At 45.7% G+C, this 27,789-nt stretch overlaps 1 protein-coding gene across 1 annotated transcript in view; it reads left to right on the top strand.

Moving 5' to 3' along the window:
• The window catches only part of chd7 (chromodomain helicase DNA binding protein 7), a 67,404-nt gene that overhangs the window by 13,313 nt on the left and 26,302 nt on the right, over positions 1-27,789 (top strand). The window contains exons 2-11 of the mRNA XM_079569042.1: positions 4,879-6,324; positions 7,057-7,328; positions 13,963-14,438; positions 21,151-21,304; positions 22,888-23,013; positions 23,378-23,443; positions 25,009-25,064; positions 26,841-26,955; positions 27,151-27,234; positions 27,347-27,484. Coding sequence (XP_079425168.1) covers positions 4,971-6,324; positions 7,057-7,328; positions 13,963-14,438; positions 21,151-21,304; positions 22,888-23,013; positions 23,378-23,443; positions 25,009-25,064; positions 26,841-26,955; positions 27,151-27,234; positions 27,347-27,484 — 2,841 coding nt within the window. The 5' untranslated portion in view covers positions 4,879-4,970. The remainder of the gene's footprint in view (positions 1-4,878; positions 6,325-7,056; positions 7,329-13,962; positions 14,439-21,150; positions 21,305-22,887; positions 23,014-23,377; positions 23,444-25,008; positions 25,065-26,840; positions 26,956-27,150; positions 27,235-27,346; positions 27,485-27,789) is intronic.

The following is a 27,789-nucleotide window of genomic DNA, read 5'->3' as shown; positions in this document are numbered from 1 at the left end:
GTGGTGGCCGGGTATTGACTCCGTCTTGCCCACGTGCGGTGTGTTGTGATGGGGGGAGGGGCGTGGTAAGTGCCTCATCCTTTGATGCGATTTGTGTCTAAAGCGGCACACTGACCGTTCACCCAATTCCTCTGTGCTGACAGCTGCGCCTCAGCACCCGACCCCTGCACGAGCTTCCTATGGGTGCAGTGGTTTTGACTGGACGCCAGGCAAAAAGAGAACATTGAAGTAGGACTGTGTGCAATTCTTTTTATTGTAGTAGCAGATTGCATTTGTAAAAATCTAAAAGTATTAACATAATCCGTTGGTGGGAAGAGTGCTTTCTTAATTTTACATCTGTTTATGATTTAATAAATCCCTGGTTTTGACCATTGTGTCGATTTAAACATGTGATGGTATCGAACCATAAAGGCCCTATATTTCATTTATTCAGCTTTGTATGCCTGTTACAATAACTAAACTTGAAGTTGGATATATTGAAGCCGGAAAATGTTGCGATAAACAATATCATTGAGGGCTGAACGACATGGACTAATATATCGATATTCATACCAAATATATCGATACGATATAACTACAGGGTTCGGTGAAAACCAAGCAGAAAAATAAAAATATAATACGGAGTTTCAAAATGTTAAAATTGTGTATTTTCTTCCCCCTACATGTTCCAGCCATGTCCTAATGTGTAGAATGAGCCCAGACCTGTTCACCACAACTGCCTCTAAAATCCTGCACTGTCACTCAAAAAGATGTTACTTCGGGTCCGAAGTGCCGTCATGCATGAGCTTAATATAGAACCTGCAGTTACACGTATGACCTGAGGTGTTGTATAGAAATGACCAACTTGCATCTAGTTCCTTTTAATATCTTGAATGTTCATATGTCTCTATTGAAACGATAATGATATATCTTTCAGCCCTAATATCTTTCACCTTTTATTGCCACCAAAGCTTCAGATATCCCACATGAAATACAATAAAGCACAACTTACTTTGGGTAAAAAATAATGTATTACTTTAAAAAATCACAAACATGTATTGTTTATCGGTCACATGTTGAACCATAAGTCGATATAGTAATTACCTAATGCTTTGTATTGGAGGCAATTTAGGTGCTGAAACACATGATTAGCATGGGTCTAGTAAAGCTGTCAGGCTCTCTGCAGGTGTGGACAGAGTGGAGCTCTTGAAGGAGACAGACTGAATATGAACGGTTAGGGCTGCACAATAAAAGCAATTTTCAATGACTCTTGATTATTGAAATGGAAGGATTTCATTTTCTCCATAAACAAGACTTCACTAACTCAGGATTGAAGCAAGCAAATCAAAAAGAAAATGAGGAAAATTATGACAAAAAAGCTTTTGCATTTTGTAACTTGCGTGCCTTTTTGGCTCTTTGGCTGTTTGCAAAAGTGTAAATCTCAGTCAGATTGAAGATCTCTGTGTTTTTGCAATATATTGTGGCATCTTGCGATAGGATCGTTGTGCAACATTGTCACTGAATGTTGCACAACGATCATTTGACGTTCTTAGTGCAGAGAGTTTGAATCTTTAGTTTTCTTCATGAGAGAACGATGACGTGCTGGAAATAAGTAGTTTGAATTTGCCCCTTTAAGACATATCCAAATGATGCCAAATGGTGTTGAAACAATATCCAGCCTTGTTACTGCAAATCACATGCATTTCTAATTTTTAAGAGTGCTTAATTGAACCCATCGATAAAACCTCCTAAACGCACATTAGGAGGCAGCGCAGGTGCTTGCCTCTGCAGCGCACAGCTCAGTGATGCAGTTTGGTGCGTGGCTGTGTGCGCCGACAGGAAATCAGTTCCTTCGTAGTGGCTCGCTGCAGGGCGTGTGAAATTGCACTATTACGCTCACCTGCCACACGCACACTGTGTGCCGAAACTTTTCCCCCTACACTGTTGTGACTAAAATGCAGAGGAAGTGATGTAACCTGACAGTATTTCATTGTTTATGCAACGGTGTTAACCACAAAAAGTCCATTTGTAGAAAAGTGAAGTATTGATGATATTTGGACTGTAGAAATATGTTTTTGATCAACTTAAGGGCTTGCAAAAGAGAACTACTTTAACAACACTTTTCCAACTCCACTTATATGAATTTGCATATCACAGACTGCAATATCGAAGCAGAACTGAATCCTTTGCAATAAAACAATATTTTCTGGGTCTTTTCTAAGTTTAAAGTCTTTATTCTAGAGTTTTGACCTATACAAACATGTTTCGCAATTGGTTAATGCTAATATTCCTGATTCTGAACGTGTTTAAAGAGACTAGATGCAAGTTGGCCATTTTATACTCACTACTGCCACCTCAGGTCTTAAGCGTAACTGCACCTTCTATATTAAGCTCGTGCATGACAGCACTTCGGACCCAAATTAACACCTTTTTCAGTGACAGTGCAGGATTTTAGAGGCAGTTGTGGTGAATTGTTCTGGGCTCATTCTACACATTAGGACATTGCTGGAACATGTAGTGGGAAGAAAACACATCATTTTAAGCATTTTTAAACTCCTTATAGTCCCTTTTAACATGTGGCGTAGGAACTGAATATTTTTTGTCAGAGATCATAATTGGATATTTTCCCCAAATTGTGCGGCTTTAATAGGAAGTGCCTTTTGAGAAAAATGATTGTCTGCTTGTCCATTGCCCACATCTCCTGGTGGCGGTTCAGCATCCATAGCTTCACTGACACTGGCAAAACCTTTTCAGCTTAATGAGAGTCAAAGCATTAGGTTATAATAACGCTATAGTGACAGGATCTTATAAAATTTTATTGCTTAACTTTTTCGATTGGATTGAGATGAATCAAGGCTGACCACATCGGTGAAAGCACAGCCGCACCTGTTTTCCTGTCTGGGCTGAGAGCGTGTTTATGGTTCAGGGAGATTTGGAAGAAAGGGCTTGTTAACCACCATTTACACAACAACAGACAGAGGGCGACTGCTGGCCCTGAAGAGGCTCCCACTGAGCGCCCAAAGGCAGCAGAGAGATTGTTTTACAGTAATCCTCTGTCATGCTAATGGCCGCCCTGTCGCCTGCCCACTCCCTCAATGGCTATTCTGCGTTGTCCACAAGGAGCCACATTTAGTTTGAATCCTGGCTCTTTGCAGTGAAGCAAAAGTCTTTGGAAATCCTTTCTGTTTCAGGGTTTTACATTGTGTGTGAATTTCACACACCAGTGGTAAAAATGGGGTAAAGTTCCACCTAACGGCCAACGAGACAATTGGTACAAAGTATTTAAGGGACCTTTTACTGATGACAATGAGCTGAAGATTAAAGAACTTTACTTATTTTTACTACTAAATATTGTGTTTGTTGTCCTTTCTATTTTGGTGTAATATTCAATCCTCATCACCTTTGTTGGTTGAGACAAGGTTCTGTTGTAGCCACAGCTGCCCCAGGTCAATCTGAAGTTAGGCTAACCTATATCCACAACCCAAACTCTTACCAATTTTTAAAATTTCGCCAACCATACAGGGAAGGGCCAGGCTGATGCTTGGATGGAGACCATTTGGGAACACCAGGAAGCCCGGGTGAATGTAGTGAGTGAGTGGTGGTCGGAGGGGCCGATGGCACAGACTGGTTGCCTCACTTCCGTCAGTCTACCCCAGGGCAGCTGTAGCTATAATAGTAGCTTACCACCACCAAGTATGGAGTGAATGAATAATGCAATGCAAAGTGTCTGAGTGTCCAGTAAAGCGCTCTATAAAATCCAATGCATTATTATAAATATTTGTGAAATGTCTTGCCCAAGAACGGAACAAAAAGACCCGATGCCATTTTGGGGATTTTAATCAACAACAAACTCTCAGCAAAGAATTGCTAACCACATGGATTTTTAGTCTTTGAATGATACACCTGGTAAATCATTCATTACACCATGTCTCATGTAATCAGGCACATGATGAAATTAAGTTATAAATTATTTATTGAAACAGCTTTGTAACAAGTGGTCCAACAATTGATGGGGCATTTACTGATCAATGTCTTCTAATCTTGAACCATGATATGTTGCTTCTTCGCTTACCAGGCCTATATTCAGAAATCTTTGTTGTTGGTAAGGAAGCAGTGGGATGTTTAAGTTCTATGGTCAGCACGAGAGAGGAATGCAAATGATAAAACAGGAAATGCTCAAAGTAGTGGAATTGGGGGAGGGTGGAATGGCAGCACAAGTTTCTTTTCTTTGAAGCTTAAAGAAAACCTCCCCCCTCTGCAATGCACATCAGGACTTCCTTTAGGATTGCAACCATTTTAGTTCTAGTCTGTAAAGATGTGTGCAGTGTGGACAGAGGTGCTGGCAGGTGACCGTTCCAGCTGCCAGGACGTCCCATCCGCTGTCTCCTCATTGGTTGTCGGCTGTGGCGACTGCACAGAGGATGGTGTGGAGTTGACGAGTGGTTTGGCCGAAAGTCTCTGGGCTGTTTGATACTGGCTGGATGGCAGCTGCTGCTGTTCAAACAAAGTTGCATCTGCTGAGCCCTTTGTTCTAACACACATACAGCCTCTCAGTGACTCTGAGTGTGTTAGAAAAGAAAGAACTTCTTTTGTTTGGTGCTAAAATGCAATGGGGGAGGGGTTTATGAAATGCGCTTGTTTTTGGGGTTCGCACAGAGCTCTTATTTGTTAAATTTAATGGTTGGGCGGGTTTTCAGGGGTGGCCAACTGTGTTTGTGGCTAACGCTGAGAGGGAAGAGTTCCAAATACTTGCCAATATTTGAGCCCACACTAGTCGGGAATTACTTTTGCTTTAAAAAAATTCGGTTTGGTTTTAGATATGGCTCAAAATGAGAAGTCCCTATTTTGATTTTTTTTTTCCTCTCAGAATTAAGTCAATTATGTTCTTGTATTTTTCAGAAACCTGATCAGACCATGGAATAACAGCGACACCTGCCCCATTCCTCTGTGCACAACACAGCTCCTCAGCAGCCCCACCTGTGGGCTCCGTCATGGCGGACCCAGGGATGTTGAGCTTATTTGGGGATGATGCGGGGCTCTTCTCTGATGGATTTGATGGTTTGGGAGACTCCTATCCCCAGCAGGCGGCCTCTGGCCAGACCAACCCCGCTATGAACCATGACCACCAGGGGAGCAGGCCGTACCACCAGGGCATGATGGGACCTGGTCCTGGACAGCCGAAAATGGGTCAAATGTACGACCATGGCTCCTATGGAGGCTATGATCAGAGTGGAGCTGCCCCGGGGCGAATGATGGCCCAGAATGGTCCCAGTCAAGGGCCAACGAATGTTAACCCAGCCATGAACGGCATGGCGTCCCACTACCACAACAACCAGGCAAACTCTACCAACCCCCTTCACGGAGGCTACCCGAGTGATGGAGGGGCAGCCGCAGGGGGCTGGCCACAGCAGCAGCAGAACAGGTTGCCCTACCCACAGCCCCCGTCGCAGGGTGCTCCCAACCAGATGGGGGGCTACCAGATGCCCCAAGGCAACTACAGTGGGATGCAAGGCCCTCCTGGTGCTAATGCAGCACGTATGAACCAACACTACCCTTCCCAGAGCATGGCGCCTGCCTCTGCTCAGGACCCCTCGCACTACCTGGGACATGTTGGGATGAGTGGGCCCCAGATGAGACATCCCCATCCACAGCAACAACAAGGACAGGGCTATCCTAATATGGGCCACAGTCCCAGATACCCCCTCTCCCCTTCCCGTCAGCCCCCACTCCCTCACCAGCACTCCCAGCAGGGCATGGGGTCCTATGCGGGTGGCCAGTACCCTGGATATCAAGGCCAGTATGGAGCTATGGGACCTGGGATGAATCAAGGGGCCAACTCTAATGTAGGTCCCAACAACCAGGCCCTTGGACAGCGGTTCCCCCAGGCCTCAGGCCCCGCAGCTGGGCAGCAAGGACAGAGATACCCCCCTGGACCACCACACCAGCCTCATCCTGCCCCAATGCAGCCGGCGGGACAGCAGGGCCAGCCTATGCACCTCAACCACAACCAGTCCCAGACCCACCTCGTACCTCCAGCTCAGGGATCGTACCCCTCTCCCTCCTTGTCCCCCTTGAGGGGTTTGGGAACCCCTACTCCTCCACCCCAGGGGAGACCACCAAGTGCAGGACTAACTGGACCCTCGGATGTATCTGGATATAACTCCATGCAATCACCACCCCACACCATGTCACATCAACAGAGGCCCCCTCAGGCCCCCTTGCCTGCCACACACCCCCAGCACCAGCCGCACATACCCCCAAACGCAGGGCAGATGTACCCCGGCATCGGGCCACAGCATGGGGCTCCAATCGGCCCAAACAGACACCCCATCCCGCCACAGCAAGGTGAGCTATAGACCAATGGTTTATTCAAAGTTTCCCTAGTGTACGTGACCAGGTCACAACCTTCAGGAACAGTCTGCTCATTCAATGGTTTTGCAGTGATATCATTTGTGAAGCTGTAACAATTAGCCATGGTATTCTCATTCATTTTTCTAACTCTATTATCGGTGTCAGTCTTACAGAGGACTATTGTAATGACATGTTGGAACAGTGGCTGCTTGTCTTGATGGGCTGCATTACATTTATGTTCTCTTACGAGAAAGATTGTGAATGCAAATAACTGTACCAAATGTAATAATTGAATGATTTAAACAACTCATTCCTTGGAAATAAAGTGTTTCTGTTGAGGCCACTGTTAAAATGACAGAACAGAGTCCTTGTTGCTCCTCTGCATCAGTCTGGAGAGAGGGGTGCTGAGGTTCACACTTGCTTTCCAGGCGTCTCAACTGGATTTTCTGCTATAAATTATTCAGCTGGTTTTGTACAGGCAGCGTAGAGCGTTATACCACAGTCTGGTTCATTCATGCATTTTTGTTTTTCTTTTGTTCTGCGTTGGCTGTGAAGAAGCCCCTGGTTCATTTATTTAAAATGTCTATAGATGCATGAACATGTGGTATTTAATACAAATATGAACCAGCAGTGTGAACCTGGCTCACGTGGTTTTTATGTTAGTGCAGACTTGTTTTAAAGCTTTACCTAAATGTGGTCTGACATGTTGTCCTTTTCCACTCCCAGGTCCTCACGAAGCCCCGGTGGGTCAGGGGGCTGACCAGCGCCTGCTCCAGGCCCAGCAGCAGGCCCCCCGAAATGGACAGCCCATGCCTCCTGCCCCTATGGGGTTCCAGGGCCCTGCTGTGGGTCAGCATGGGGCTCAGGGCCCAAACCAGAGCGTTCATCCCCCTCACCAACACCTGCCCCCCCACCAGGCCGCACACCCCTGGGCACCTGCTGCCCCCCACCCTCTCTCCTCGCCCCCCCTCACCCCACAGAAAGTGCCTCATGTTCAGGTGAGTGCGCTGCGTCGATGGCGGTACGGTTGTGCACGTTTGGTTTTGTGTGGGTGTTTTTCATGTGAATGTTTATTTTTCATGTGGGTGGGGAGTGGAGTGTGAGCGGAGAGGAAGTGAGCGCTGTGTGTATACATGACATTTGAGAACACAGCAGTGCATCGGACTCGGGGGTCTGTTTCACAAAAGCCCCAGCCGTAGTGTGTCAGTCAGTGCCACCTGCTAACATTCTGCCCAACAACCAGGCTACATTGTTGTTGTTCTTCCACCAGTTTTATTGTTTCCTTTCCAATAAACTCAGGATGACCAAGAATGAGCGTCAGGCACCGTAAGCTGTACCTGCTCCTGTTGGCCATCTTGAGTGTCTTGAGATTTGTGAAGCTTTTTGCCGCTCACATCAGAGTTTTGTGTCTTTCCTTTGAGGCCTTTGGCTTTACATGTGTGTTTCTGTAAAGAGGGGAAATGGAGTTTTGCAGCTGTTTGTTTCCTGCGAGCTCCATATCCTGACACACGTGCACTCACACACACGGGCTCACACAAACCGTGGCGCCACCAGCATAATCCCCCCTCCCTCCTGCTCCCGCGTGTCCCCTCCTCTGTTCAGGAAACCTCCCTTCCTGCCTCTCCCCCGTCCCGTCTCCGCTCTTTCCGCTGCCTGTCTTTCCGTCTGCGTGTCAATATTTAGCCCCTATCAAATAAATCTGTCGGTGCTTTCTCATCTGCAACAAAACTAACTCATGTGTTCATTTGATCTTATGGACATAACCAATTAGTGTTTAGTTGATCACGTTGATTACGAAGTGCAGTTTGGACAGTTGGAGACATTTTGATTTTTCTAGTCCTGTCACAGTGCAAAAAAGGAAAAATTGAGGAAGGGACGGGGGAAGCTTGGGGGCGATTAAGAAGTGGGGGGAAGGGTCCACTCACTAAGAGGGCACATGTAAGAAAACAAGAAAAGAAAGATCCCAGGACACGCAGTCTGGGATTTGGTCTGGGGAGGTGGGGAGGAAGACATTAGCAGTTCCCTGTGACATCTCCGCCGCCGCTCCGGTCACGTGCCCTGGCTCTTCCATTAGCTTGTTTTGTAGCTCAAAGCCCCCTTTCTCCACTGACACATACACACACATACACAATAGCAGCCCTGTGGCCACATCTACCACTGCACAGATCTAGTCCCACTTTCTGCCCTCCATCCTGCTCTCCTCCTCAATGACTCCACCCAGGCCCCACCTCCCGCGCCGCTGCGTTTTGTGGTTGACATTTCAGCCGTCACACTTAATTTATCCAGCTCTCGTGACCTAGATGCCAGGTTTGACTGGTGAGCGCACTCCTTGGCTGGCTGCGCTGCCTGCAGTGGCCCCTGTCATTACACACTGTATACAGTGGCGGTGGCCCGGGATGGTGTGGTCTGGAGTGGGATGACGAACGTGCCTGAGGAAATGGGATAGCCCGGTTGCAGCAGAGGAGCACGTGTTGGCAAAGAGGGAGTCCTCTCTCTCTGGGGCTACGCTGGAAAAACAAGCCTCAAAGCGAGCCTCAAAGCAATCCCAGTCTACAATTTGATATCTGTCAGAGCTTTTCTTTTGTAGCATATCCTGAGGGACAGAGTATTGTTATTTATTTCACCTCTATTTATGTTTTATCTTAATATATGTTGCAGTGCATTGGTTGTATAGAGTGCATATTTTCTTGTTCAGGTCTTTAGCTTGGATCCTCTACAGGTCGAGAGGAGCGTGTGCCCTGACCTTCCACTTGACATGAACCGTTCTTGGAGAAGTTGGCGTTGATTGTTTTTAATGTGGTCCCGGGCTCATCCTGATGATGCACTTGTTAGACAAACGCACATCGCGGTCAGTCACTCATGATGACTGTATGTCTGGTACTGTAAGCTCCATCTGTTCACTAAGGATGGTTATTACTAATGCACGCCCTCATGCACACTCGCGTGCACGCCCTCATGCACACTCGCGTGCACGCCCTCATGCACACTCGCGTGCACGCCCCATGCACACTTGCATGCACACTCACGTGCACGCCCTCAGCAGCAGCTCAAGGTCACAGCTCCAGCAGAGTGCAGTGAGCTGACCTTTATTCCACATCCCTCGCTCTCACACACGCTGCGTTGCGTGCAGCACAGTATTCGACATATAGCATAGCTGTCTCACCCCTCCCCCAATCTCACATGCTGTCAGTGAGCTACAAGACCACTGAACTACTCTGGCTTCTAGGAAATACTCATATTTGCATAGATTACTGCTGTTTTTGTACAAAATGGTGGAAATAATCGGAGCACATTTATGTGTGGAACGGTAGAAAAAAAATCATCCACAAGTCCAGTTTTAGCGTTGCAAAGTTGTGGTTAATGGAGTATACACCAATCCACTGCAGCAGAGTCAGGGAGGCGCAGTTTTGTGGCTGTGCCCTTGTTTTGAAAGATGGTGCACTTCATAATCCTTTGAGGACGGATAACAAGAGCACTAGTGTGGGCAACTTTCCACTCTAGTCTCTGAAACGGTTTTGGTGCTTAGCTGATTTTTATTAAATACACTCTTTACACAAAAAGCTGAGGCATAAGAGAGGACTCTACTGTACCAAAACTGGACTGGGCTTAATTATTAACAATTTGCTGCTGATAGAAAATGTTCAAAGTGTGCTTCAGTGCACCTTTTAAACTGCAAGAAAAGATGAGACTGTAACCAAATCCTTTTTAATACTGGAAATATTCCCTCACCTGTAATTTGACCATTGATGATGCTGTACACAGAAGCCAAAGACTTTCTCTGAACCTGATGATGCATGGGAGACCGTGGTCTGAACAATAACTATCTGAGATTTGTAGGTTTATAACATAATACTGATTTAGATACAAATCCAATAATTCTTGAACCTGATACTGTATTTTAGCCCATGACATTTACATTATAACCATGTTGATAAGTTGGTGCTGTACGTTGTGGGGGGTCAGCAGATCCTGGCTGTCTGGAGAGAAATGGAGAAGGATGAATGGATGGATGGACAGCGCAGAGGGAGGAACAGTAGGATTTCCTTTCAGTGGATCCTTTGGGAGGTTTAAGTGTTTGAGCCGCTACATTTAACTCTGCATCTCCACACATTTCCTTCTCACTTTTCTCTGATCACTGGCTCCATTGTTATTGTCGAAAGGTTTTCATTAAACTTTAATTTGTTCAAATGTTATGTGAAGAAAAGTACTCTTCATTTGAAAAGCCCCATCATCTGGAGAGAAGTATTTACAGGAACCTTCTATGCCAATATAGCGTTTATCTCAAGTCGTGCAAAACAATGGATGGGATGGTCATAGTTGAAAACTTAAGCGTTGTACAGTATTGATCAGCAGTTGGCTCGCTCGGTGTCAAACTTGCTGATTATTTGGGGCGGGTATAGTGGAGCAGCGGTTGGTGCTGTCGCCTCGCAGGGAGAAGGACCGGGATTCGATCTTGGGCTGTGAAGGGCCTGTCTATGCGGAATTTGCTCTTGATTTCATTATTATTCGAGTCAATGGCTAATTAGACATGTTAGAAACCTGCTTGTAAATGTAAAAAGCTTTAGAGGCCCCAGGGAGCAGTCGGTACCATCAATTAGGCCTCATTCTGTAAACCTGTGGTATAGTTTTTATCTTCTAGCCTCTGCAGGTCCATGTAAATACACCTGGCCATGATGTTTCTCATTTTGGATGGTAAACTGGATCGACACCAGTTCCCAGCTTTCCCTGATGCGACGCGTGCGTGTGTGTGTGTGCGCGATTGTTTGTGTTGTGTGTGTGTGTCTCCATTGTCATTCGTGTGATTGATTATCTCGGAAGCTTGGCAGGAGGACAGATTTATCTCTTGGCACCGCATCACCCCCATCTCTTCCTCTCTCTCTATCTGGGATTGTCTCTCTCTCGCTCTCTCGGAGCCACCTCCCTCTCCCCTGTTCGCGTCTAAATGGCTCAGTTTACGTGTGTGTCAGCAGGTGTTTGTGTGCATGTGTGACCTTGCGGTAGTTCGCTATAACGGTGTCTGTATTTGCATTAGCATTAGCTTCCTGGGAGTAAAGCGGCTGAGGAATAGTTTGCTGATATACTGCTGTTAACTCTCCTTTGGCCTCCGGTAGCTGGGAGACTGTTTATGGAGCCAGATGTGATGACCATATTTGGAGAAAGGTTAGCGTTTGGGATGCAGGAAGCATGATTGTCCCAGAGTCTGCTGTCGCTTGCTATTTCAGTGGATGTGCACACACAGTTGTAGAGGAGTTTGCATTTGGTTCCAGTGCTTGGATGTTGTACAAATAGGTGTATTCACTTTGGGAACATGCCACTGTTCCTAAATGCTTGATCAATAAAGGTTAACCCCATGACTAGATGAATAATTGCTCTGGCTTCTCCTGAAACTTACTTTTGCATTGCTCACTCATGGCCTTATTCAACATAATTTGGTTCAGAGTGCAATTCTATGTGTACCTCAAGTATCTATCCACTATCTAATAATATAACTGAAGAGAATTCAGAAAGCGCTGATCAAATCAATCTTCGGTTGATTACAGACGTATTGGCCGACTACACAGTCCAGGGTGCACTCCAAGCGTTACTAAACCTATATGCGCTGGTACAGATACAGTAGCTGCTGCCGTGGCGTTTTGCTGTAAACTTGCTGATGTGCACACGCCCCTCATTCACTCACACTCCGTGCGCGTACGCTCACTCTCGGAGGCATACTCCTTTGCTCTCCCCGACACACACGCTTCCTCCCTGCGCCCATGCCTTTTTGAAGTATGGAGATAATTTATTCGTGTCATGATGCCTGATTTCCCATCTGCTGCTGGGACCCTGAGCAGCTGGAGAGAAGGAAGGAGGCAGAGAAGGAGGGCTGGGAGAGCGGCTGAGGGGAGAGCGGCAGCTGCGGAGGCTCCCAACAGCTGGCAACCAGTTTCCTGTCACTGGGAGCTTTCTCGAGAGCAATGAGCGGGAGGACAGGGCGGCGAGCTTTAGTGTGCGCCAGAGCAAAGGAGTAGGAAAAATGAGGTGTCAGCCAGTTTGTTTACCAAGGTTAGCCTGCTGGAGGGGCAAGGAAACCGTATCGGTGGGGAGTCCAAGGAGAGTGCGAGTGTGTGTGTGGGTATACTATGGATGGATGTCTCCTCTGCGCTCTGGAGTCTGGCATCACCCCCCTCAGTCCGCGGCAAATATAGCATTATTGACTGACAGGCTGCAGCCGAGCCCATGGCACATTAGCAGACATGTTTCGCAGCACATGTGCTCCATATTACAGAGGCCATATTTGATTTTCTTAGACACTCTTCACCGGGGGTCATTCGCACATAAGGCAGAGTGGGTAAGGAGGGGTTTAATGCACCATAACTCTGCACCCTTTGCAAGATGTTGGATGTAGTTGGTGCTTAATCAGTGTTTCTCATTAAAAACAAGCTGCAAAATAAACGTTCATAAATTGTATTACAAAGCATATAAGGCGTGCCAGTGTCCCCTTACCATTTTTCACCTGTAATTTACAGGGACCTCAAAAGCATTTCATCATCGATCAAATATGAAGTTGTGTTACAGCTGTTCGTACTCTTGCCTTACATTAAGAAGGCCCTGAGCTTGATTTCCTGCCTGAGTGGGGCTCTCTGTATGGTGATTGTGTGTTGTTCCCGTGTCTGCATCGGGGCAGGGGAAGAGGAAGGGAGTCTTATTTATATAACACTTTGTCACATGACACAAGTCACGCAAAGGACAAATTATTCTTCACTCAAATGCTCTGTGGTGGTAAGCTGACCTGGGGGTAGATTGAAAGAAGTGCTCACGTCTGCGCCAACGGACCCTCCGACCGCCACAAACCACATATTACTTAAAGGCCACCGTTTTTCCATACTGAGATATGTTCTTGCCTGAGCTTAGACGAGTTGATGCGTACCTGCCTGGTCAATGTCGGTGCCCGTGGAAGAGGTTGGTCGCTTCTAGCTTCACCCCGTTTGGGGCTATAGTAATACATTGCGAGAGGCCAAATGCTACCAACATCTTTGGTCTTTTTGCGTGACTGAGGGCATGCACAAAGACCAGACAGGTACGCAACAACTCGTCTAAGCTCGGGTAAGAACATATCTCAGTATTGAAAGACGGTGGCCTGTTCCTTTAACACCCATAGGTTTCTTATACATGTACCCTCTGGGCCCAGGGCTCCCCTAAAACACTATACAAAGTTACGATTGTTGGTTATATTATAAACCCTATTTAAATATGGTGCATGAATGAGATTGCTGTGTGTAAAAGTGTCTTAACTCAGCCCAAATCACTTTAGACTGTTCAGGTGTGTTGCATAGTAAAGTGGCCAACGAAAGATTAGGAAACCAAATTCCCCTGGACCAGTTCCTGTATTCAGCTTTAAAGCAGAACTCAGTAACTCGCTTCCAAGCCGCTCTTGGCGTCTCAAAATTTTGGCAAAAAGGACTAGAATCAACGCTCACTCGTTGCTTTGTTCTGCTGTAAAGAAACATGTACTTTCTTTTTGGTTAAATTGTTTGATCTTTAAATAGGCTTTCCAAAGGATGCTCATGTGTTTTCCTCCCAAGTTTACGGCTAGCATGTTTTTGAAAGTAGCAGAGGTGTCCTAACCATTTCCCCTCTGTCTCTCCTCCACAGCATTCCCCCACTGACCCGTCAGGAGAAGCCTCGGTGATGCTCCCTGACAGGTCCACCGCCTCTGGCCAGCCTATCAGCGGCACAGAGCAGCAGTGCGACCAGGAGACCAAGCCAAAAAAGAAAAAGAAGAAGAAAGCTAAAGTTCTCGAAGCAGAGGACGAGGAGGAGGTGAAGAAGACGTCGCTCGAGGGAGGAGAGGAGGACCTTGTGAAGTCTGAATTTCCTGCCGCAGGAAGTGACGCCGGCGAACTAGGAACTGTAGATGGAAGTACGCCGCCGCAGGAGGAGAAAAAAAAGAGGAAAAAGAAACCAAAGGACAAGGCGGAGGGCAAGGAGCCTAAAGAGCCCAAGGCCCCGAAAACGCCTAAAGAGCCCAAAACACCCAAAACGCCCAAGACCCCCAAAGAACCGAAGGAGCCCAAGGAGAAAAAGGCAAAGATCTCCACGCCCAAGGCCAAGACGCCCAAGAAAACCAGGTAAGAGCAGCTCACAGCAGTGTTGAGGTGACTTTGGTTTGTTTATGATGTTGGAAACTGCTCACCTGAATCGGTAGCTGCAAGAAAATCTTTTATCGAGGAGTATTTGGTGCAAGAAGATTAATAAATGCCATTAATTTTGGCATTACCTTTTGCCTTCATATTCTTTCAAAATGTAGTGGGAAATGAAAACCCAACACTTCCGCTGAGTTTGTCCAGACGTTGCCTCATGTGGGGCCGGCGACACTGTCCCTCAGTATCCAGTGGACTGTCAGTGGTCGTGAACGTGGCGATGCACACATCTGTCACGTGACAAACCGGGGGGAACCACGGGTCAGCTCCCCTGGGCACTGACTCACCCACCTGCCACTGAACCACTCTGATCCAGGAAGGCCCGCAGCAGGATAGGGTTACAGCCACTTGATGAAATTTAAGGAGGCAGCCCTTACAGATGCTTATCAATTAATTTTAAGCCAAGTGTCTCTTCCGGTTTAATCCTTATTCAGGCCAGATTTAGACCTGGTGCCGTCCTGATTAAGTGTAAACTTCATTGTCGCTATGGAGATGACGCTCCAAGTTTGACTATTTTTAAGTAAAAGTGACAAGCAGCTTATTACTTTGCTGACTTTTTTCCAGTAAAGTTTCCGCTGCCTTCTGGACACTTGTGCATAGACATTTTCTGTAGCTTGAAGAGGGTTGCTATGGTCAAACGCCTCTCCAGCGCTTTTGTTTTTGCGTCTCCGTTGCTATAACCGCTATCACTGTTGGGCCTCATTAAGTGCGTGCTAACTGTAATCATCTGTTTCTGATTAAGACGACTAAAATTAAACTAGACAGCTGCACATTAGGCCCAGCACATCAGATGTAATGTAACAAATGCAAGACCCATATAATTACTTCCTAATTTTATAAAGCGCGAGCAGTTGATGGGCTGTTGTGGATCATTTTCTGCTACGGATAAGTAGGGGCTCGATTTCTCCTTTTGAGTCTAGTATTGCGGGCCTTGATAAATGCAAGATGCAGATTTTTAGTCTGCGTAATTATCTGAATCCAAAAGAAGCAGGGGGAAAAAAAGAGGAGACGCTGTAAAAGGCGCCGTATTGGAGTGTGCCAATATGTTCAGTTGGTAAGATTACTTGAATGAGTAATTTATCAGACTGAGGTTAAAATGGTTGAGATTAGAAAATTGCTTGCATCCTGAACTTTTTAGCAGACCTAATTTCCCTTGTATGGGTCAATGTACAAAGCATTTACCCCTGAATAATTCTTGTTGTTGAAGGATGAGGCCTTGGCCCAGCAGCCTGTAATTCGACCTCATTTGAAAACAATAAGCTTCCTCCATTTTAGAAGATAAAACACGCATTTGCAGGGTCTGAATGAGGCCTGCCCGTCTCCGAGTGGGACTCTGTCAGAGGTGCTTTCATTGTTGAAGGTGGAAACTTGATCGGACTGTGGAATGTGCCGGGACGTCCCCCCCGACAAGCCCCCCCCGCCCCTCCGCCAACACCTCCCTGCTTCCCCCTTCCCTCTCTCTCTCCTCTCTCCCTCTCCTCCTTTTATCCCGGGAAAGAGGGCGGTCCCGAGCAGCAGGCAGGGGTCAGCACTGGGGGAGGTGTGTGCGTCGCCCCGGCCCTGGACAGAGAGAGGGGAGTTGTAGAGTGAAGGGGGGGGTCGGTTGGTCCTTACGCGTGGGTGAAGGGTCTGTTTTGTACATGTATGTCGAGGGGGAGGGGGCTCTTGCTTGTAATCTTGTGGCAGAAAATGGCGTCTAATGATAATGAGGGCCATGCTGCTGACCACTCCGCAGCCACAAGTCTGTTTGAGCGCACGTGGGGGTGGGGTTTCTCCATCTGTTTGTGTGTGTTGGTAAACTAGCTCTTATCTGATGTCAGGGCGCCTCCATCTTGAATGGCGTCCCAGAGCCTCCCAGGTTAATTTAGCATAATAATGTCTGCCGGTCATTCACTGCAATTCTAAAATGGTGGACCGCTGCAATCACTATCTTTTCTCTTTATTCTAGTTGCCCTCCCTCTAATTCTATGTCTTCCTTCTGGAGTGAAGTGTAGCCTTTCATCTCCCCTCCTCCCCACACTCCTCTTCCTCTCTGATTTGAGGCTTCAGGCACATCTGACTTCTTTGCATAGCCTTTAGTGTTGCGTGTCGTTTGCTTACTGTGAGACTTTTTCCCACTTTCCAAACCATGTGAGAAGAAGGCAAGTTTAAATCCAGCGACTAGCGCTAGTTCTCAGCGTTTTGGGGGGGGATTTGTGCCGGATTTCCTCTTGTGGGAGGAGAAGCCAGGCCTCCCAGCTGCAACAGGCTTCTGAGCACTTTTCATGTGGCCCGTACTCGACATCAGAGTGTTTTCCTTCGCACTGTTTGCCACTCTACGAACAAATAAACCACTACACTGCAGCTCTTCGCTTCACTCTGTTTATCAGGAAGTTGCTTCAAACTCTGACTTTTGGTACAGGTTTACAAAGAAGCTCCCAATGTGCAATCCATGCTTTGTAAGGATATCCTACAGATTGTCCTTAGCCAGGCCAACCAGATCACAATCTTTTCTGATTATATATAAAATTATGCATCTGCGTTTAATCTTGCACTGCAGACTCTTGTGAAATCTTGAAATTATGTGGCGTTATGGGTGTCACATTTGCCAACAAGAAGCAGCTCTATCAATACTTGTTGACAAACATGGCTACGTCAAAACAGAGATTAATATTTCTAAAAACATATTTGCTCTAGTCCATTGTTCAGTCCATTTGCCCATTTCTTTTGGAAACTTGGTTGTGACTGTGATCAGCAGTAAATATCCCAGTAAAAAGCATTTCAAAAGGTGCAGGAACAATTTACACCAGAGCCTTCCCAGATCGATATTACAGTGCACATTTTATTTGTAATAATATGGTAATATACTATACAGTGCACTAGGGCTGAACGTTAGACAACCTTCCACCTTTCCCTGACATTCAGAGTACCTCTGGAGGACAGCCACGCTTGAAATAAGTTCTGAATAGAATCATCAAGCGTCGATCTAAACACTTTAAACTCAGACCTTTTACCTGTTACAGCTAAACCTAAGATCGCAAAGATCGACTATTCTGAGTGGTGAACATCTATCACTCAAATGCCAGAGACAGAATGAAAAACAAAAACCTCGGCCTCTTGTGGTTAGGCTATAGCAGTAGTCAAACCTCGATTGTGATTCAATATTGATAAACCTTACAGCCCTGGAGTGCAAAAAGGAGTTACTGGTGAAGCTAGAAGGTCCTGTATTCTGTGTGGAGTTTGCTTGCACTCCCACGTATCTGAATGGGTTTCCTCACAGTGCTCCGCTTTTCCCAATAAACTTAAAACGTGCACAAAAGCTAGGTACGCCTGACTAGACCCAGCTTAAAACCGGGAGATGTGTCTCTGGGTAATATCGAGATAATATCAAGGTAGAAAGTGTATTTTAACCAAGGGATTTTGATATCGTCGTCCAAATATAATGGATTTATAATGGTAATTGGTTCCATTATCTTGAGAGTTTTGGATCTTTAGCTGCAGAATTATCTGTAAAATCCAAATATCCAGAGAAAACCTTGCCTCTCCTGTCAGGGTTGCAAAGGTCCTCCACAGTAGCCTCTTCACTGGTTTGAGCTGCAGCAGGTGTGCGTTGGACAACATAGAAACTGGCGTGTAAATGTCCAGTCAGCTCACCACGATCCTTTGACCTTCCCCTCCTCATTCTCCCTCTCGGTCCACCTTTGTGTGTGGAAGTACATCTATAAATAGCCCTGCTCTCTTTTGCCACACCCTTTCTTCATGGTGTGTGCGTTTGGCTGATTTGTTTGCTGTACACACACAAAGTAGTCGGACAACCTTGCTTTAGAGAAAACGTGCAGTACTTTTTGAAGACGGAGGTTGCGGGTCTTGCCTTATTTGGTTATGGTTTTGTATAGAAGCCTAAAGCCGTGTTTGTGTATGGGGGTTCAGCAGGATGACTCATCATGGCAGCAGGTGTCCTGTGCAAACCCCACCCTTTCCCTCCTTTTTTTTTTTTTTTTTTTTGTCCCATTCACTTCAACCCCTCCCCATGTCTACTTCCTGGATCCTCTCCTGTCACCCGTTGAGGCTGAAAAGTGCATCTCCCCAGTGCTCCACAGCTGTGTGTGCAAAGCATGAGGTCCCAACAAACTGTGGAGTGTGTGACGCGTGGGGGCGAAGAGACGAGGGCGGAGCGTCTATACACCTTATTTTAACGTTGGATCCTCCCCAAACTGTCTTTACAAAATGTAGTTGTGCCCATTGACTGAATTCAAATTTGACTGAATCCGAATTCCCCGGATATGCCTGTCTTCACGGTTTTGTTTTTATATACGATAAGAAACTACAGTATTACAGGATGTGCTTGTTCTAAAGTTAGTTAGGTCTGCATTGTTGGTGGTCTCTGATTGTTGGGATAAAACATTACTGATGTTTTCTGGTGGTCAGTGATAGAAAGTTGACCAGTTTCATACTACGTGACCAAAAAAAGGTTGCACCTGGATTTAACTGTTATGATTTGTGGTTGCTTGGTCAAGCCTAGATTCAGCAACACAATGTGTCCAAAGAATGAGATCAGCTGACAACCTGAACATCCTGAATGACCAGGTTATTTCATCAATGGATTTGTTCTTCCCTAATGGCACGGGCATATTCCAAGAAGACAATGCCAGGAATGGAAAGAGTGGTTCAGGGAGCATGAAACATCTTTCGGATTGGCCAGAGTCCAGATCTTCCTCTCATTGAGAATCTTTGGGGTGTGCTGGAGAAGGCTTTGCCCAGTGGTCACAGTCTCCCATCATCTATTCAAAATCTTGGTGAACTGTGAATGCAACAGTTTTGACGTTGCAGAAGCTCAATGAAACGATGCCACTGTGAATGCGCGCTGTAATCAAAGCTGAAAGCCGTCCAACAAAATATTTGAGCTTTTAACCTACTTTTCTACGGCAACGTTTTTTGGTCAAGAAGTTTAGCGTCGCTATTTGGTTAGAATGGACGCTTTTTTAGAGCACTGTTAGGACACTTGTTAGCACAGTTTTTGTAAAGTTTTCCCTTTATTTTTTACTATTTCTGACACCCCAAAGTGACAAAGATTCTGTGCACTGCAAAGTATTATTTATTGCGTCGCAGCGAACCACATCTTCACAGTTGGACTTTTATCACGATGAGTTGAACCGAAAAGCTGCAGTTTATGGTAATCTGTCCGAAGAGACAAAATATAAAAGATGGCGGATGAAAGAGTGGAGAGAGTTGATGGAGCGACGGCGAAAGGAGCGAGGCCATGAAGAAGCCAGGAGGAAGAGCGGAGGCAGCCAAGTGGAGACAAGTGTGTGTGCGTGTGTGTGTGGCCAGATGGCTCCAGCGTGTGGCGACCAGCCAGAGGAACAGGTGCAGGTCACATGACCAGCCGTTACCACGGAGATGGTGATTGCTCTTGGCGTGAGGATGAAAGGAGAAGGGCCCCAGGGACAGAGAGGGAGAGAGGAAGAGGGAGACTGTGCGAGTGAGCGAGCGGCGGAGACATCACAGTGGAGCACGGCCCAGAGAGGGACATAAACACGACGGCACTGAACCTGGATGTGTCCGTTTTACTGTTCAATCTACTCGTCTAGCAACTAACTTTACTAGTACTTCATGTCTTGGTCATGATGGATCAAAATGAGTCATTCCTTGTCATCTATGCTGTAGCATTACAGCAATTTACTTGAAGCACAAGCTGTAGAATCTGCTCACTTATCAGTCACATCTTGGCTGCTTTACTCCCAAGTGTTCAGTATATCCTCAATGAAAGTGACCTGATGTTGTAATAAAGCAGTAATTTGCAGAATGCCCTGGCACAGTAGTGTTACTCCAGCCTGCTTGTGATAAATGGCAGTTCCAGTTTTGTGTGACATTATACAATAGAGTTCATAGTTGTTTCCATAAGGGAACTGTGTGTTTTGCCATCTTGGACGTTCCCTTAACTCCTGCTCAAACACAGACTGGTCGAGTTGTGTGCGATAGACTACCTGTTGTGCTCTGGTCATTCAATAAAGGTGAAAAATAGGAGTTGCTGGAATATGTTGTTGGGATTGAATTAAATCAACTATTGAACTGCTTGTGCGCTAACAATCCACTTGCCCTTCTGTATCGTGGTCTGGGGTGAGAAACTTCCCAAACTTCCTGTCAGTTTAGTTGCAGTGAGCACATAACGAGTTTAGTTTTCTGTCATTTTGTGTTTGTGAGATCTCCTGTTGTGCTCTTCATTGAAGGATCATTGTTCTTAGCAGCAGCGTGTGTTAAAGTGTGGATGGAGCAGCTTTCTCTCTTCTCTCCGTCTCCATGCCAGAGATTAGAGGAAGCCTTGGGGCCCTCTCTGCAAAAACCTCTCCCCCTGCTCTCCTCTTTTTTCCAGTGTCTGTTTCTCTTGACGCTCTTCCTCTCTCTCTCCGGTTATATCACTCCATCTCACTGCCCCCGCCCCCTCGCTGCCTTTCATCATATTAACCCCCTGTGCGCCAAAGCCTCGGGCACACTAATGACTTCTAAATGGGTAAATCAAACATGGCGGCCGCCCTGGGACAGATACACACATACACACACACACACTCTAGCCCCCCAAACTCGGAGCGGACAAGAGTTGTGTACTTTCCATATGCCTTTATCATGGATTAAAATCTTTTTGGTGTTTTTTTTCCTCTAGCACCAGTAAGAAGGTGGAGACAGAAGGAGGAGGGGCCAGTGCTGCTAAGAAGGAATCCAAGAGGAAGAGGGAGTCGACGGGCTTCGACGAGGTGGAAGTCAAGTCCCCGCCCCCCTCACCTGTGGTGGAGGAGGAGGATGACGATGGTGTGCAGGTATTGAGCAGGTTCCCCCTTTGATGGCATTTGCAAGTTTATGAGTGTTTACAAGTGTCCCAAAATGGGTCCTTGTAAGTTTATAAATCTTTTACCAACAGTTCTCACCAAATATCACCTTATTAATCAAACTAAAACATGGAGTGCTACTTGTATATCCTGGTTCTTTCAAAAGATGTAGCTTTGGTGCTCTTCAGTGCAGGGATCAAAATATAACTTTAAAAAGCTACAAAACTGAGGCACTCAAAAGAAAATCAATGGTTAAAAGGCCTTTATTGTAGCATGGCCATTTAATTAAAACTCGGCCCTTGTGGGTCTTCGTCAGTGCAAGCTCGAGAGCTTTATCAGGATGCAGCTTTTAACCAGTAATTGGTGGTCACATGCACCAAAGAAGCTGGAACTCAGTTAATGCAGTACATCCTATGAACTGCATTTCAAAATACAAGAACAGTAATAACCATATAGAAGTACTATGATTACATTTCAATAAAATTATACAACTATTTACAATTCTATATATACAATCATATTCTGTAAAAAGAAGCATTACAGAAAAATGTTTAAAAATGCTAAAAGGATGTATTTTCCTCCCCCTACATAAGGTGTAGAATGAGCCCAGACCTATTTACCACAACTGCCTCTTAAACCCTGCACTGTCACTCAAAAAGTTGTTACTTCAGTCCGAAGTGCCGTCATGCACGAGCTTAATATGGAAGGTGCAGTTACACGTAAGGCCTGAGGTGGCAGTAGTGACTATAAAAATGACCAACTTGCATCTAGACCCTTTAAAGAATATAAATCCAGAAGGAATCCGTCTGCAGGAGCCACCTTATTAATACTGACTGTCCAAGTTCCACCAGGCTTAGATGAAGGTCACATCAGTTCAGAACCGAAGTACAGCCAGTGGTTTGCGACTCGTGGCACACAGAGAACCACTATCCTATACTGAAAAGAAACTGTAATAGACCAAATGTTGGACAGGCCTGTGAAATCTGTTTTAAAATTGAAGCTGTCATATTCGCAATACTCTCGATGTGTGTCCCGGCTTTTGACCTTTTTATAGAGCTTATCTACGCCTATCCACAGTGTTCTGAAATACAATTTGTCCCTTCTGCAAGACATCTGCTGTTTGTCTTTTAAACTGCTCTGTTGACAGACCAAACTGACTCGCTGCCAAATTTACTTTACTGACAATTGCGCTCCATCAGCAACTTTTCAGGTTTTGCTTTGTCTTTAAGATTCAGAAAGGACAATGTTGGGTCACGTTTTATGTTGAAGCACAACGCAATGCCCTGATTTGCCATTGTAAAATAGTCATGCAGCAGGTTTTCCTCACTGCATTTCTTTTTTGGCAACATTTTCAACCCGGCAAAGTCAATATGGCAACACATGGAAGACTAATGTGTAAAACTTTAACCTACTTTTGTTTTCCCTCTCAGAACCTTCAGTAAACGCAAAATTAAACACCTGTGCATCTGGTTTTGATGCTTTTGCTTAGGACTATTGTATACAAATCTTAAACTGCAATTTAAGGCTTCTTAGTACACTTTAAGCATAATGTTTTTTGTGACTTTCCCCCGCAGAAACGCCGCTCCAGTCGTCAGGTTAAGCGGAAACGATACACAGAGGATCTCGAGTTCAAGATTTCAGACGATGGCGAGAGCGGAGACGATTCCCCTGCACCAAAGTCTCCCTCCTCCCAGCAGCAGGTTTGTTTGATAGAATAATATCTGGGGGAGGGATACCACTGGCTATTACTGTCGCAGTAGTAATAGTAATTTCTATTAAGGTGTGATTTAAAGAGTTGATGATAGTGCTTACTTTAGAAGGATGAATAGTGGGCAATTTCGGACTATAGGCTTGTAATTACCCCTTTTCCAGAGTGTACGCTGCATGTTAGTGTGCAAGACTGGTCTATTGGTTTTTAATGCATTGACTTTGAATATGACACAATGAAAATGAAACTGGAGAAAGCCGCATAGGTTATTGCAAAAATAGCTTTCGTTTCCAAGTCTATGTAATTGAGTTTAGATGTGATTGAATGCTTTACTGAAGTGTTCTATTCTTTCCCAGGACTTTGCCGAGGCGGAGGGTCCGGTTGTGGAGAAGATTATGAGCAGGCGCACCTCCAAGAAACAGGTGAGTCACAACCACAACCACAGCGAGATCCAGAGCGGGTCGAGTCACAGTTTACGTCATGTGATTAGCCGCTCCACAGCTGGCCTAAGCAGATTACACAGTGCGGCGCAGACAGCGTGCATTCACTGGGAAAACGGAGACAAGACTTCTAGTATTTCAAGAGCGTGCGCCTGGAGCTGTCTGCCGCTCATTGACTGCTGCCGTGTGTCCGTCTGGGCTTTGTTTTCGGCGAGTTGCTCTAAGAAAGAAAAGGAGAAAAGCCGGTCCAGGAGCCAACTCGCGTGCACATTCACAATCGCCAGCCAACTTTCCCTTCGCTAAGCCAGCTGCCGATGGCTCACTCCCCCACCTACTCCCTCTCTCTCAAGCCTCTCACAGCTCCATTCAGGGCTGACCTCGGGCTTGGCGCTGGGCCAAAACCACAACGTTAGCTACGCCAGACGCCAAGCTAGCGTTTCCTCAGGCCCTCTGCGTGATTGATGATTCATGGCATTACAGCAGTAGTAGCAGCGTGGTATGTATTGGAGAGTTACTGTAGAAATAATGAATGGAGGGTGTGAACGCGCAAGAAGTGTCTGATACTTTCAAATTTATTGATACAGTCCATATATCGTCCGAATTGTATTAAAGGTGAGGGCAAAAAAAAAAGCATTACATTCTCTGATTAACTCCATGTAAACTTACAGAACCAGACTGTAGGTTTATTTTGCGCATGGCCTATTCATTGATTCATATAATTGGCTCTATGTTCGGCAAGTGGAAGCTGCTCGGGTAATGATACCCAGACCTGCATCTTCCTGTGTTCGGTAAAGTAGTTTTGTGAAATTTTTAGCCAGATTACTCATTTAAGCACTTACATGCGGCCTTTATTCACCCTGCTGCGCACAGGGTTCAGCGTGACCTGCCCTGCGCTCACTAACATTGGACTCGACCCAAGGACTTCATGCAGAAATTTGACTGTGTGACTTTAGTGCGGCTCCTGAAAGTGGGCAGCAGTGACGTGCGCTCGGGATACGGGGGGTGTCGGGTCTGAGAAGCTGCTGCAATTAATCTCCAGTTAATGAATGATTAATGCATTAGTTGTTTTGGTTGTGAATGAGTTGATGCGTTAATTTTGACAGCCCTAATTTATTAGATTGATCTATTTTATTTTAAGATTTGAAGTTTTAGTTGGAGTAAAGATGTTTTATGTAATCCAACTTGGAATGTGCTTCTGCAAATAACAAAAAAGGGTGGTTTAAATTGGATTACCCTAGCGCTGACAAAGGCCTAGAAAAACTCACATTACAGGAGCACGTCAGGCCATCAAAACCGAATCATTTACACAGTGCTTTTAACATATTTTCACACAACATCTAACGAAGGACGGAAAGAAAAGTGTCAGAGTCTGAGAGATTGACATGTGAATACAACAGTCGAGTGCTCGGGTGCATATCGAGGCTGAACTGCCGGCTCTCGTGGGTAAAATCAACATCATCGCCCGTGCGTAACAATAGGTCGCCCTGCTCTTTCACCACTGCACCGCTATACTTTGCAGCAATTGACTGAGTGTTTTCTCCTCGCAGCTTGATTCTGGTGAAGAAGTGGAGATGGAGGAGTTCTACGTCAAGTTCAAGGGCTTGTGAGTAACACTTTTTTTTTTTTCTCTCTCTCTACCTTTTTATTGTCTTTCACAGCTTGTCATCTCTTCTGCTTGTCCTCTATTCAGCTTTCACTGCTGTGGCCACAAGTACGGAAGTGTGAAAAGCTCGAAACCCCTTTTTACACTTTTTAGGCTGCAAATGTAAAAATAACTCATTATAAACCATACTATAAGTCTACCGTCTCTTCCACTCAACTGTTGTCCAAGGTCCAAAGGATAAAAGGACATTTGCACATTAGATGGAGCATGCAAATTTAAACAAATTCCAGAATATCGTGATGTATTGCAATTTAAAGCTTAAGGCCCCACAGCTGTGTTAATTCTGGTCTGCACCTAAAGGGACTGAAGGGAAATTTTAAGAATGTTGCTGATTATTATTATTATTACTGCACAGCCTGACACAAACCTGCACATGGATTTAAAGGAACAGGCCACTGTTTTTGCATACTGAAAATGTTCTTATCTGAGCTTAGATGACTTGATGTGTACCTGTCTGGTCTTAACGCGTGCGCTCAGTCTCGCAAAACACTGAACATGTTAGCATTTAGCCTCTCCTCCTCTCCTCTATCGGGGGTGATGTTAGAAGCGACCAAGCTCTTCCACGTTTTCCTCATTCAAATAGTTTTGTGAGTAGTTCCACGATCCAAGTCTCGTCACACAAAATTAAACATGTTGATTTTCTAAGCAATATATTTTTTCCTGATTTTCGAAGCAATATAGTGGTGTATATAACTACGCCTATACTACTATATTGCAATATAGTTCCCCTTTTATCCGCTTAGAAAATCGACATGATTTGTGTGACTATACTTTGATCTTGTAAAGGCTCATGTGACCATATTTAAACATGGAAAACGTAGAAGAGCTTGGTCGCTTCTAACTTCACCTCCGCTTGGATCCATTGATGAGAAGAGGCTATATGCTAACGCTGTCTGTGCTCTGGTCTTTACGCGCCCGCGCCCTCAGTCACGTAAACAGACAGCTACGCATCAACTCATCTAAGCTAAGGTAAGAACATATCTCAGTATTTCAAAACAGCGGCCTATTCCTTTAAGGCCCCATAGCTGCGTTCACTCAGGCGTCTGTACTCGGCTGTTTGGTCTGCACTTAAAGGAACTGAAGGGAAATTTGATTATTATTACTGCACAGCCTGACCGAAAAACAAAACCTGCACATGGATTTAAAGGAACAGGCCTCTCTTACTGCACAGCCAAAAAAGAAAGTTTTCACCTGGATTTAAATAATTGTTTTGATCAGGGTTTTCTGCAGTTGCCCAGGCTTAGGTTCAGCAACACTTTAAGCCCAAAGAATGAGATCAGCTGACGACCTGAACATCCTGAATAACCAGGTTATTCCACCAATGGGTTTCTTTTTTCCCCCTGATGGCACGAGCACATTCTGAGATGCCAGGATTCAGTGTGTTCACATTGGGAAAGAGTGGAGAATGAAACATAATTTTCACATGAGTCCAGATCTGTACCCCTTTAAGAATCTTTGGGATGTGCTGGAGAAGGCTTTGCTTAGTGGTCACTCTCAATCTATCAATGCAGTTTTTAGAAGCTTAATGAAAAGCGCTCCTACAAAACATTATCATTGTATTATTCTTATTTTATTGTATATGTAATGATTTTGTGCCAAGTTCCTGCAGGAATGTACAATATAGTTGGTTGAAAGTTTTAAAATGACTAATGGATAAAATGAATGAAATCCACTTGAGAACTTGAATGTAATGAACTGCCTGTCTGTCTGTCCCAGTTCGTACCTGCACTGTCGCTGGGCGGACATGGAGGAGCTGGAGAAGGATAAGAGGATACAGCAGAAGGTGAAGAGGTTCAGGGCCAAGCAGCAACTCAACAACTTCATAACCGAGGTAAGCCCCGCGCACTCACCCGCAATTACCCTCTCCCCGGGACCCTGACCCCCACGCACTGCCCAGGAAAGGCACGAGGGAAGCACTCTTGCCTTTCCTTTTTAGTTTTATGCAACAAATCTGAAATTTTGAAGCGCATAAAAACCCTCTTGATGCTCGGAGCAGTAAAAGCCCTCTCTTTTTTTCCTTTTGTAGATGGATGATGAGCCTTTTAACCCGGACTACGTGGAAGTAGACCGTGTCTTGGACGTTTCCGAGAGCACAGACGAGAATGGAGAGGTGCTTTGATCTCCCTCAGTCATCATTCATGGCTTTACAGTCGTCTCTCTTATTCTCGAACCAAAGATGCCCCTGGTGCTGATTGTACATGTGTGCGTTTGTGTGTGCGCAGTTGGTGACCTTGTATTTGGTGAAATGGTGCAGCTTGCCTTACGAAGACTCCACTTGGGAGCTGAAGGCTGACATCGACCTGTCCAAAATAGAGGAATATGAGCGAATCGCCGCACGCACACCCAACACGAAGAGAGTGGTGAGTCCCGCGGGTGTCTCTGGCGCTATCTGTCTCCGGGACGGTCTGAGCGGGGCAGGAGGTGTGTGTTTGTGTGCTTTGGCCTGCTGCCTGCCTTTCCTCCCCCAGATTTACTGCGTCTTTAACTGCTCTCCACAGGGCCACGTTCTTGCGGCGGTGCAGCCTCCTCGCGCGCGCACACACACGCCCTGCTCCCGTGTCCCGGGCCAAACCACTAACAGTGTGTTTAATGCTGAACAGAAGCAGCTGACTGGCTGTGGTCGCTGCCTGCATCACTCTTTTCTCCCTCTGAGTCCATCTATTTA

The sequence above is a fragment of the Gobius niger genome (genome assembly GCF_951799975.1).
Source record: "Gobius niger genome assembly, chromosome: 13".
Lineage (NCBI taxonomy): Eukaryota > Metazoa > Chordata > Actinopteri > Gobiiformes > Gobiidae > Gobius > Gobius niger.
This window is presented reverse-complemented; position numbering and strand designations above follow the sequence as displayed.